Raw genomic sequence first — 12,406 nt, 5'->3', positions numbered from 1 at the left:
TCAGAAGTGTTGTGTTCTGGGGTGCCAAATCACGTCTCTCTGGAAAAGTTAGGAGGGCAAATGAGGCGCTATGAGCTAGTCAGATTCGGGTCCATGGATGCTGATGGGGTAGGGACTACATGGCAGGCGTTTGCACAGCATATGTATCTACAGCCACACATGCCTCTAACATAATTTTACCCTCTGCTACAAGCTCTTGTCCCCTTTTTTTGGACTGGTCAGGGAGTTGGAGAAGCAACTTCTTCACTTAACCCCAGTGTGCCCAGTCATACTTTCAGAGTAAACCTACGAAATTGGCAATACACCGGTGCACAGCAGACTGTTCAATGTGTTTCCCCGTGTCTATCTTTTTACTCACCCTATCGGAAGTGGATGCTTTGTCATTTTTTGTCAACCCTAGGGGATCTCACTTGGGCCTTTACCGGGTCTTTCAAGATGTCAGGAGCATCCCTTTTAATATGGGTATATATTGCATGGATCTTTGAGTGGAGGAAAGTGTTTCCATCAGGAAGTCATCATCCTCTTGCTGTTTGTGTATTTCCGTCTTATGAACGGTGTCTACCCTCGGTAAGACAACACAAAAAGATGGACGGAATGCTGAACATTGTCAAGCATTCACCATCAGTCACAAACCTGAGTGGCCAAGGATATGCCCTTGCTCGCTGTGCCACTGGAATCAAGCTAGACTGGCTGATGAGGGGTGATAGCCCTACACCTGTCCCAAGATGCTTGTTTCCAGTCCAAGGAGAAGCTGGCCTGGCTTCGGATGAGGAATTAAGCCACAAAACTGGTCCCAGGAATGTGTTTTTTGTCCAGGAAGGACCTAGACTGGCAGATTGAGCTGGACTGTTCCCTGGGGTGGGGCAGGGTCAAGACTGATTTGCATATGACTGGGTCCCAACCGGGGTGGCATGGTGAGCAAAAAATATGATGGAATAAACCCAGATATCTTGACTGGGTGAAAATATTTAGCACTTCGTCTATCATCTTGTTGTGTATGCTATGTTCGCCCCAAGTGGCCAAGGTATGCCCGGATGTGGGACCTTGCTAACTGTGCCAATGGATTCAAGCTAGCCTGGCTGATGATGGGCGATGTCCTGAAACCGGCCCCTGGATGCTGGTTTCCGGTCAAGGGGGGACCTGGCCTCACAGTTCGGGCTGGACTGTTCACATGAGGAGCAGGGTCAAGACTGATTTTCATATGGCTGGGTCCAAACTAGGGTGGCATAGTGAGCAAAAGAACAATGGATTAGAGCTGGATCTTTTAACTGGGGGTGAGCGGTTAAAACATTTCAGCACTGCGTTTATCATCTTGTGTTTGCTGCCCTCTGTAAGACCTCATGATAAAAAGAAATGTTGTCTGGTGGGGATAGCTTGGCAAGGTAGAGTGTCAGAATCTCCAGGGGTATCAATGTCATGGTCATCTCATTCCCATGTCTTATGAACCAGCTGACCTATCAGTCAGAACCTTAATGGGAAGAGGCTTGATAATCAGAGTGACAGAATCAAATGAGGAAACAGTGGCATAGAAAATGTGAATCTGCCCTAGTAAAACATGGTAAATGTGCCCAAATTCTCCGGACTTGGAAGGGCTGCACTACTTCTTCAAAAGAGCCCAAAGCCCTGTACCTGCAGAAAATCTATCATCAAAAAGAAGTACCTAAAACAACAAAACACTGAACCAAAAATTAGTTTCTAGCTTGTTATAGGTTCTCCTGTGGTCTCTAGATGAAACAGAGAGGATAAGAAATAACTGCCAACATTAATATGCAAGGCACAAACTAAAGACTCATTAATACCAGGAAAAGTTATAGCACAACAAAAGGCTTTTTAGACTAAGTACATATACTAAATAAAACGCCTGATCCTAAAATAAGAAAGGCACCCCTTTATTATATGATCAGAATGCACTGAAATCTAAAATATCCAACTTCACAATGAGCTTAGTGGCTGTACAGCTACTGCTGTTAAATCACCTTCGCCCACATATCAAATCTCTTTTGCTTTCGTGTCAGCTTTAATGATTGAATGTAAAGCGTACTGCTTTATAAGCTCATGACATTCTTCAAAAAGAGACTATTGAACTTTGACTGCAACCTCTATTTTAGCAACACACAATATGTGAGCATAAGACTGTATTTAAATACATGTTGTACTACCCATTAGAGACAAACTTGAAAATGGAATACTGAAGAAATAAACACTCCACTTCAAAGTCTATGGAAAATCAAATTATTTTTTACTTGGGGCCTTTTGTTGGTACCTATAATTTTTAAACAGCTCTGAGGATGTTTTACCTTGACATGGTAGAAAGGCCAAGAAAAAGATGAATAGAGCATGACCCCCTCCATCATATGTTTGTACAAAACCAATATGACTGTTTTGCATCGCCACCCCAGATTGTTTCAAAGTACAGGAAAATAAATTATGAATAGCGCGTTCATAATATATTTTCCTGTACTTCGAAAAGCATCGCTTACTGGTGATTGTTTTTTTTTTAATATCTTCAAAATCAAGTGAAATAATACAGTGTCTGGTTTCAAATAATTATCTCCTTCTTTAAGTAAGTGGCCATCTAACTCTATGCATTCCTACTAGAAGATTTATGTAAATTTTAGTCCAAAAGGAAGACAAATTTACTTTAGAGCCACCGAACCGGAATATAGGAAAGACTGAGTGAATGTAAAAAATAAATAAGCTTATAGATTTAGCTTGCAAGCAGAGGCAGCCTCGCGCATGCAGAGCGCATGGCGCACAGCTTAAGCAACAGATAAGGAAAAATAAAGCTTCCCAACAGTACTTTCACTTACGTGCCGAAAAGCATACATAAACCAATGGGGCAAAACTGCTGTTTTTATCACATTGACTTTAATCAGGAGGTGATTAACCTCCGGTTTCTATTTTTTTTTAATTACATTTTGTTACAATGTGGTTGGTCAAAGGCGGGCTCTGGGGTTTAAGTTTTTTATTTAGCCCGTTAAGTGCAGCCGTCGGCCAACGGCCGTCGCGAGTACTACCTTGGTAGTGCTGCGGACATCAGTTGGCGGACGCGGCCCCACCTGCTCAAAAAACGCCTGCACAGCATCGGAATTGCCGCAGCGGTAAACGGGTTAATTACAACTTGAACCCCTACCAATAACTCATACCATAACTATAACCCTCATCGTATAATACTTACATGTACCCTCCCCACTTTTTTAACTTCAATGTTTTGCTTCTCTCATTTTCAGTATGAATTAATGAAATTACATTTATAAAGTGTGATGGCTACCCTGAGGTCTCCCAGCGCTACGGACAAACAACAGAGGACCGAGCAGGTAGAGTTAAATACAGTCCCTAAAGAGCCATAGCTTTCCGAAGGCCATCAGGTTGGGCTCACTTCGAAGGTGAAGTGGAAGAGCGTTCCAGAGAATTGCAGCGTTATAGGAGAAGGACCGTCCGCCACATCTGGCTCTCCTTATTCTGGGAGGTAAAGAGAGAAAGGTGGCCGTTGAATAGAGGTCTCTCCTAGCTTGGTAAGGAGTGATCACAGATTGGATAATAGCAGGGCCGTTCTTCCAGAAGGCTTTACGAGCCAGACACATGGCCGTAAACTTAATCCTTTCCCTGATCGGCAGCCAATGAAGAGTCGCCAGGGCTGGTTTTGCAGACTGCCGGCGAGGGATCCGGACGAGCAGACGGGCATCGCAGTTTTGGATAATCTAGAGCTTGTTGATGGTTTATTGTGGGGCTCCCAGATAGAGGATGTTCCCGTAGTTAGGCAAAAAAGGATAAGGGCCTAGACCATGATCCTTCTAGCTTGGAAAGGAAGGAAGGGGAGGATCTCACGAAGCATCTTAAGTAAGCCATAGCAAGTGGCAGAGAGTTTCGCTGCCTGAGGATTAAATGTGAGGGAACAATCGAGCCAGATGCCAAGACCCTTAATCTGGTCCTTTGGGTCTGGTGCTGGCCAAAGGCAGTTAGGCCATAGCAAGGCAGAGTTGAAGGAAGGGGAGTTAACCAGGAGCATAAGCTCAGTCTTATCCCCATTGAATTTAAGGCAGGAGAGTTCCATCCAACCAAGAGTCTAGGGTGCTAGATGACCTCTAAGGGTGGTTTAATGCCCCCACGAGCTGCGTGTGATCTGCATATGTGATGATTTTTATGACAAATGGATGGACAAAATCCGCCAGGGGTCTCTTATATACATTAAACAGCGTGGGGTTCAGGGACGAGCCCCGAGGGACCCTAAAGCTGAGAGGCAGATGTTTGGAGACAACGTCTCCTTCAAAGACCTTGAAGGAGCGCTCACTAAGGAAGGACTGCAGCCAGGTTAGTGCAATGCCAGACACTCCCAGGTTCTTAAGTCCGAGGATCAGTGTTATGATTGACAGTGTTAAAAGCGGCACTGAGGTCGAGGAGAATAATCTCTGCAGTGCCCCCTAGGTCCAGAATCCTCCTTGTATCTTCAGTTGCTGCGAGAAGGGCGGTCTCAGTCCCAAATTGGGGACGAAAACCAGTCTGGGAGGGATGGAGTAAATCAATTGATTCCAAAAAATCCACTATAGTAGTGTTTATGTGTTTTTCAAGAATCTTGCTCACCTAAGGAAGGAGAGAGATGGGGCGATAGTTGGCCAAATCCGCCTGATTGAGATTAGGTTTGTTTAGGAAGTCTTTGACCATCGTGCATTTCCAGGCCAGGGGAACTATACCAGATGAGATGGAGGAATTCATGAGGTCGAGGATAACAGGACGGATGATATCTGTGGCTAATGTGAGGATCTGAGGAGAGGCAGAATCTATTGGAGAGCCAGATTTAAGTTTAGTCATGATTGGGCCCAGCAAAACAGAGTCATAGGGGGGAAATTGCTTTAGTAAGGTTTGGGTTCCATGTTGTGATTCTGACATAGGTGACATAATATGCTGGTTCTGTGAGGCCGGAAAGGACAGATAGATGTTTTGAACTTTCTGTAGAAAGAATTCTGTCAGGTTATTGCAGCGTGTAAGTGCGCTGTCAGTCATAGGTTGTTTAAGGGGCAGTTAAGTGAGAGTCTTAGCTATACAAAGGATTTCTTTGTTGAGTTTGTGGATAAAGTAATCTTATCTTCATAAAAAGGGGCTTGTGCAGCTTTGATTGAAAATTTGTAAGATCTAATTGCCTACCTGTATTCTAGTTTGCTACGGTCTGAGTAATCCGGTCTCCACTTCCTTTCAAGCCTTCTGTAGGACTGTTTTAGTTCTCTTAACTTGGGTGAGAGCCAGGGAGCGGTGTTCCAGCTGCTGATTCTGTGGGTAGGTTTCTTGAGAAGTACTACATCCAGTGAGCCTTGGGTCCATGACTTAAAATTCTCAATGGCCAGATTAAGATTTGAGTCTTTGACTGGTCTAGTAGCTTCCAGGATGTTTTTCCACTGATCAGTAGGAAGTCTGGACCAAATCCTTATCCTGAAACGTTTGCATTCTCTCATAATTTTTTCATCCTTAAAATATACTATTATTCTCAATGCAGCAATTTACATTAATAATTCAACCTTATTCGTAACAGACGGTAGATAATGGCTTCTATATGATCTCTTTCGAGATTAGGGTATTTCAAATTCCTACTGTGCTACTTCACTGCTCCTAAATCAGTTAGTAATTATTATTTTTTTTAACTTTATTTTTCAGGTTTGTAATGTAACAGTTAAACCCCCACCCCCAAATGGCATCAGAATACATGTATACAAGTTGACAGTCTCATTATGGCACTTTTGTTTGGATATAGGCTTCACCTGGATATACGTAGACCCATGAGGCATAGCAGAACATACAAATAAATAGGTATCATCGTGAGTAAATAACTAGACCCTGCACCATACATTGTACTAACTACACCTTAGGAGACTCCCCCAGCCTACTCATCAGACCCCGATCCCTGCGGCGAAAATAACTCGCCATTCGTCCCTTCAGAATTGCTTTGGGAAGCTTGCCCTCATTGCCAATCTCGAAATACACATGGCTCGCAAGGCAAGTAGGTCCTCTTGTAATTTCTCATCTCTCCTGCTGCGCCGCATATGTGTTTCTTCGGCTAGGGACCATTCTCTCATGTCTCTGAGCCATGTGGGTAACTCTGGGGCCCTCTATCCCATCCAAGTAATGGCTACCCTGCGCCTAGCCAGCACTTACATCAATTGCAGTAATCTATAGGACAGCTTCTGTTTCCTCGGCCTAGGGACCAGCGCCAGCAAACAGTGCAAGGGTGTTAGTGTGATGCGGGGGCCCGTAGTGGCAGTTATGTGATCCACAACGATTGCCCAAAAGCACCTAATTGCAGGAAACCCGCCCCCTCTGCGCTACATCTGGGGCAACTATCCCCCCTGTCTGCAGAGTAACGCTTCAATAAAATCGGAGTAAGGTAGGTGCGGTGTAGGAAGTTAAAATGTATTCATTTAAAGTGTGCGTTACATGAGACCTTCCACGTTAGAGCCCCTATGCGCTTACATTGCCCTTGATCCAGCGGCGTATCCAAATCCGCTTCCCAGGCCGCCCAGGCCGGCGGCACCGGTGGGAGAGAGTCCCGCCGCATAGCTGCATATAGTAGGGAGATAAGTCTGCGTCCTCTGCCGCAGGACAGAAGAATATTTAAGGTGTAGGTCATTGGGGGCACCTCCGGATACTGAGGCCAAATTGACCGCACTACATCGCTCAGACCTTGATAGTGTATATAGTGTCCTCTGCCGAGGCCAAAGGTCTCTTCCGCCTGTTCATAGGTTAGAAAGGTCTGGGTGGGGTATAGATCGGCCAGGAATTCACAGCCCCCTCTCGCCAGGAACGGAAGGACATTTGTTGTTCCATTGTTACCATGGGTGCCAGGATCCAGATCGGCAGGTCCCTATGGAAGGGCGCTGTTCTCAAGACACTCTCTATGAATCGCTGCCAGACGCTCGCCGTGTGCCTTACAACGTAGGGCAATGTTTCATTTGCCCCCCTGCCCAGCATCAAAGCCACCCGTAACTCCTGTACCGATGCCCTACCCTCCAATAGTCGAGTCTCCCAAACGTCTGCATCCGCAAACCATCTGGCCGCCGGTTGCAGCTGCGCAGCGTAATAATACAAGTCAAATCGCGGGGCCTCTAGGCCTCCCTCTCATAGGAGCGCACTACAGTATGAAGAGCTACTCTACTGCGCCGGCCCGCCCAAAGTAGGGACGTAAGTAGCATGTTCAGGGTACGAAAAACCCTAGGGGGGAGAGGACATAGCGTATTTTGGAGGACGTAAAGTGTCCTATCAGCATTACCATCTTGGCGACGGCCAGCCGACCCATGAGGGATAGCGGCAGGGTATTTTAAAAGGACACTGATTGCTGCTGGGACTTAATCACCCGATCAATATTGCAGTTAGTAATTCATTTGATAGTTTTTCTATTCTCCTTCGAGCTAGGTGAACAGTACATTTTGTAGGATCACGGTTATGTAGACTAGTCTAGAAAGTATTTGAGATATCCCTTTTTACAAGCTATCAGATCACAAATGTTCGAAAGGCACCTTGTAATGGAAGAGGCTGGATGATTTGAGGCCAACAACCATGTTCCACTGAGGAGGGGGTAGACCCAATTGGACCGTGTTCCAGTAAAATTGTCATGTCCTTATGTAAAGAGATGCAGCGTGTTGTATTATTGTGGGTCAAATAATGCAACAGAGTGCCTCCAATTTCATGGTTTTCTCAATGCCAAAAACTAAGACACTTTCCTGATTTCATGGTGACCCATGTGTTGTTACGGGGCTTGCTGATGCTGTTGTCTCGTCCCTTTTATTCCAAGGATGCGGTTCTCTGGAAAAGTCATGGCTCTTCAATGCCCGGCCTAACTACATATCCTCATGAAGGTCACTTGGCAGCTTGTGAGTGACAAGTTTCTTGCAGCAAGGACTATGTTTGAAATCAGAAGATCAAATACATGGGTCTTTTGCAGCCTTGTCAAAGGCAAAATAAAACGGAAGGAAAATATATGTTTGACTTTGACATTGACACACTGGCTTTTAAAAATGGTAGTGAAAACTATCAAGTATCGCTGATCCTGAACCCAGCACTGAATATTTACATCGTCTACATAGGCTCCATTCCAATGGAGAAACCATTTCCCCAAAGAATTACCCTAAAGCACGAAACCAGTATGTGAAATTATATATAAAATCCCCACTGAGCTCCAAAGCAGGCATATTTCCATCAGACAAACAGGCAGGTACAGAGAAAGCTAGAGAAACTCAGAAAAAAAATAGAAAACCTTTGTGGTAGAAAGAGTTTTGGTATACAGTCAAAGGCAGAACATTGACAACAAAGCCCATTAAAGATTTCATAAAAGTAATTTGGAAAAATAATTACTGAAAGATCAGGGCCCTTTACTCTGGAATACTACCTTAGAGAGCAGAAAAAGAACTGAGGCCAATTGTCATTATGATATATTGTGGTGCTGTGGAGCACCTCGACAGCCTCAGATGTACAGTCCATGCTCATCAAAGGACATCTCCATGCCTTAGAAACATTACCCCTTTATTATTTTTCCCTCTAGAAAAAAGGAATTTTCTTTGTGTGCTTTTTTACATATGTTCATTTTTTAATGGTTTTTGATATGTACTTACATATGTTTAATTAAAAAAAAAACTTTTACCTCTAGATGGGTACTGTAAACTTATAACTGGAAAAGATTTTCTTCTCCGCTGCAAAAATGGTAAGGAAGCTTAAGAATAGGCAAACATGTTCAGCGTTGATTGCTACCAATGAAGATCCCTTGACAGAAAACAACTGAAGTATACAATGATAACAATAGGTGCATCTGACCTTTTGTGAGCTAGCTCAACTTCAATTTAAAAGGTCTACATTTCTTGGAATACCAGCTACACTTTTGCCTAACTGCCATTTACAAATGTGTGTGTGTTAGTGAGCACATATAAAAGTACTTCATAGTACCCCCACTGTGTGGCACCAGTGCTTACATCGAGTGAACCTGGCCACTGTAGTAATCCCATGCGAAAATATACTTTGCTCATGTTTGATTTTTTGTACAAATATAAATCAACAGCCCTTACTCAAATCAATAGGATGCAATGTAGCGACCTTACCTCACTGTGGGTTCTACATTCGTAAGTTGGGTCTGCCCTTCTTTTTCTTCATCATCTTCCTCACTACTGTCCTGAAAACGTGCATCTTCTTGCCAAGCCACTTTAGCAGGCTTTATCATTTCAATCTTGTATGGCTCTGAAACAAAGACATACCTTTGTAATTCTCTTGTGTAAGTACTCAAAAAAGTATTGTCTTTTTTACATTATGAAGTGGTCTATCTTTAAAGAGATAAAAGCAAGCCACTTTCACAAGCTGTCCACATACCTTCTTTAGCCTGAATGAAATTATGGCTTACAGCCAATGAGAAATAACAAGTTACTTATCATCGGTAATGCCTTATCTGGTAGAGATTCTATCTAACCACAGATTCCTTACCTTAGATTTATCCCCAGGCATCAGACTGGGCCTGGATTTTTCGAGAAGTACCCCTGCACGCCGGAAGGTGGAGTCGTTCGGTTGTGTGTCGCCGCAGTCCACAGCGGAATTGACGTATGCATTACATATATAGGTACAATGTTGACATGCTGAAGTCCGTTCATTTTCACGACTTTCCATGCCAGAAGCACGGATCCACGATGAAGACTGACAACTGGTGTGAGTTTCTAGGAACCTTAGTAAGGAGAAATCCTCATCCTCAGGAAGGAATCTGTGGCTAGACAATCTCTACCAGATAAGGCATTACCTAAGGTAAGTAACTTCTTCATCAGAAAGAGACTTCTAGCAGCCGATTCCTTACCTTAGAATAGATATCAAAGCAATAACCGGGAGGCAGGTCTGTGAACCAACTTAGGCCATAAAGTCCTGCAGTACCTAACAGGCAAAGTGCCCATCCAGATGGACCAGACTGTCCAGGCAGTGGTGCTTAGTAAACATGTGCAATGAAGCCCACGTTGCCGCCCGACAGACGTCTAGGACTGGAACTCAACAAGATAAAGCAGTGGGCGCAGCTTTGGGTGTGGTAGAATGAGTGTGCAAGCCCTCAGGTGGTGCTTCCTAAGCAATCGTGCAGCATATCTTTATGCAGAATATTATCCATCTGGTTATGGTTCGCATCTGCACAGCCTTCTCTTTCTTGGACCTGATGCACCATACGAAGCGTTGGTCAACCATTCGGAGTTCTTTTGTGCGATCAAGGTAGAAAGACAATACTCTTTTTGGTTCCGGATGGTGGAGTCTCTCCTCTTCCTCAAATTGATGATACAGGGCAAAAAATGTAGGTCGGGTGATGGTCTAGCCTACGTGGAAGGAAGAACGCACGTGTCTTGAGGACCAGTTTGTCAGGGTAGAAAGTAGTATACGAAGGATGCATTGAGAGTGCCTGCAACTCGCTCACCCTCATGGCCGATGTAATAACCACCAGAAAAGCGTTCTTGATGCTCAGTAACCGAAGAGGGCAGTTGCTCAACAGCTCAAAGGGTGTTCACATCAGAAAAGTGAGCCCAGGTTTAAATCCCACTGAGGCATGATGAATGGCCTGGGAGGAAACGTGCTGCAAATGTTAAAGGAATTGAGTCACAAGAGGTGACTTAAATAAAGACGGTTGGTTTGGCAACAGCAAAAATGCAGAAATGGCTGGAGGATAGCCCTTAACTGTGCCCAGAGCAGAGCCCTCCTGCGCCAAAGAAAAGAACAAATAATAGGACCTGAGAAAGGGAAGCAGATAAGAGAATCAATGTTTTTCGATATACACAATGCCACAATTTGTTCCAGCTGCAGGTGTATACCGTTTTAGTGGAGAGATGCTTGGCAGAATAACATCACATACTTCGGGAGGAGGGTCGAAGGCTGTCAACTATTGCCACTCAACCTCCATGCATGAAGGCAGATGGTGTGCAGATTCAGGTGCAGGACCCTTCCCTGTTGTTGCAACAGAAGATCTTCCTAAAGAGGCAGGGTGATCGAAGGATCGATGCTCATGATCAACAGTTCAGAATACCAGGCTCTCTGTGCCCAATACGGCGCCACAAGGATAGCTTGGGACAGGTCATTCCTGATCTTCATGAGTACTCTGTACATGAATGGTATTGGTAAAAAGGCGTGCAGGAGGCTGGAGCTCTGCTCGAGGTGAAAAGAGTCTAAGCGAGAGCCGCCTTGGAAACTCCCGCGCGCAGAATAGCGAACACTGTGCATTTTTAGCGGTGCTGAATAGATCTAACCAAGGTTCTTCTCACTCTTGGAAGAGACCTTGCACCACTTCCGGATGGAGACACCATTCATGATCCGTAAGGCATCGACGGCTGAGGTCATCAGCACTCGCATTCAGAAAACCTGCCAGGTGCTGGAACTACCAGGGAGATGCCCTGGTGTTCCAAACATGTGAAGAGACGCAGAGTCTCCTGACACAGAGTCCATAACCCAACCCCGCCCTGTTCCCTGACAACACCACATGGCAGTGGTGTTGTCAGGGATCACCTGCACTAGCCTTTCTTGATGGAAGGTAGAAAAGTCAAGCAAAGCACCCTAAGCTCCAACTAGTTTATGTGGAGACCGAACTCTGGCAGAGACTAGAGTCCTCTGATCTTCACCTCCCCCGATGGCCGCCCCAACCAAGGAGCGATTCATCTGTCACTACAGTCAGTTCTGGATGGGGAACGTAGAGGGGCCTGCCAATGACCCAATTGTGGTTCGTCAGCCACTACAGCAAATCTGTTGCACTTCCATCTGAGATCTGGACCTTGACAGAGAGAGTGCCGTCATGCACTGCCCACTGGAACATCAAGTCCCCCTGCAGAGTCCAAAAGCCTCACAGCCTGTCTCACTGAAACCCAGGACAGAGGATGAAACATCAATATCACAGCATGACTATCCTGGACTCGCTTTTTTTGGGGGGGATAGCCCGAAACTGCACTGTGCCCAGAACAACTCTGATGAAAGGGAGCATCTGAGAGGGATTCAAATGTGACTTTGGCACCATTGTTAGTGAAACCTAGCGAGTGCAGGAGGTTCACCGTTGTCTAGAGGTGGGAAGACTACTGCCTGGGGCGAGCCCGCCTTCAAAAGCCAAATGTCAAGGTTGGGGAAGACTGGAAACCCAGACCTCTGCAACAACCATGATGACCCTGGTGAACACCTGAGGGGCGCTGCTGAGACCAAAGGGAGGTATGGCGAATTGAAAGTGCTCCTGGACCCCCATGAATACCAGGTAACGTCGTTGTGCGGGCAAGACAGAGTAGTGAAAATATGCATCCTGCAAGTCCAACACCATCATCCCGTCTCCGGGATCTAGGGCAGACAGAACTTGAACGAGTGTAAACATTTTGGATTTCTCCTGTTTGAGGAACAAATTGATAAGGTGCATGTCTAGTATAGGACGAAGGCCTCCGTCCTTCTG

The 12,406-nt window shown here is 45.2% G+C and overlaps 1 protein-coding gene across 1 annotated transcript in view; it reads right to left on the bottom strand.

Moving 5' to 3' along the window:
• Positions 1–12,406, bottom strand: part of NOL8 (nucleolar protein 8) — a 297,417-nt gene that overhangs the window by 81,980 nt on the left and 203,031 nt on the right. The window contains exon 14 of the mRNA XM_086938941.1: positions 9,075–9,210. Within this exon, the coding sequence (XP_086795067.1) occupies positions 9,075–9,210 (136 nt within the window). The remainder of the gene's footprint in view (positions 1–9,074; positions 9,211–12,406) is intronic.

Source organism: Lissotriton vulgaris, chromosome 9 (assembly GCF_964263255.1).
Source record: "Lissotriton vulgaris chromosome 9, aLisVul1.2, whole genome shotgun sequence".
In the NCBI taxonomy this organism is placed as follows: Eukaryota; Metazoa; Chordata; class Amphibia; order Caudata; family Salamandridae; genus Lissotriton; species Lissotriton vulgaris.
This window is presented reverse-complemented; position numbering and strand designations above follow the sequence as displayed.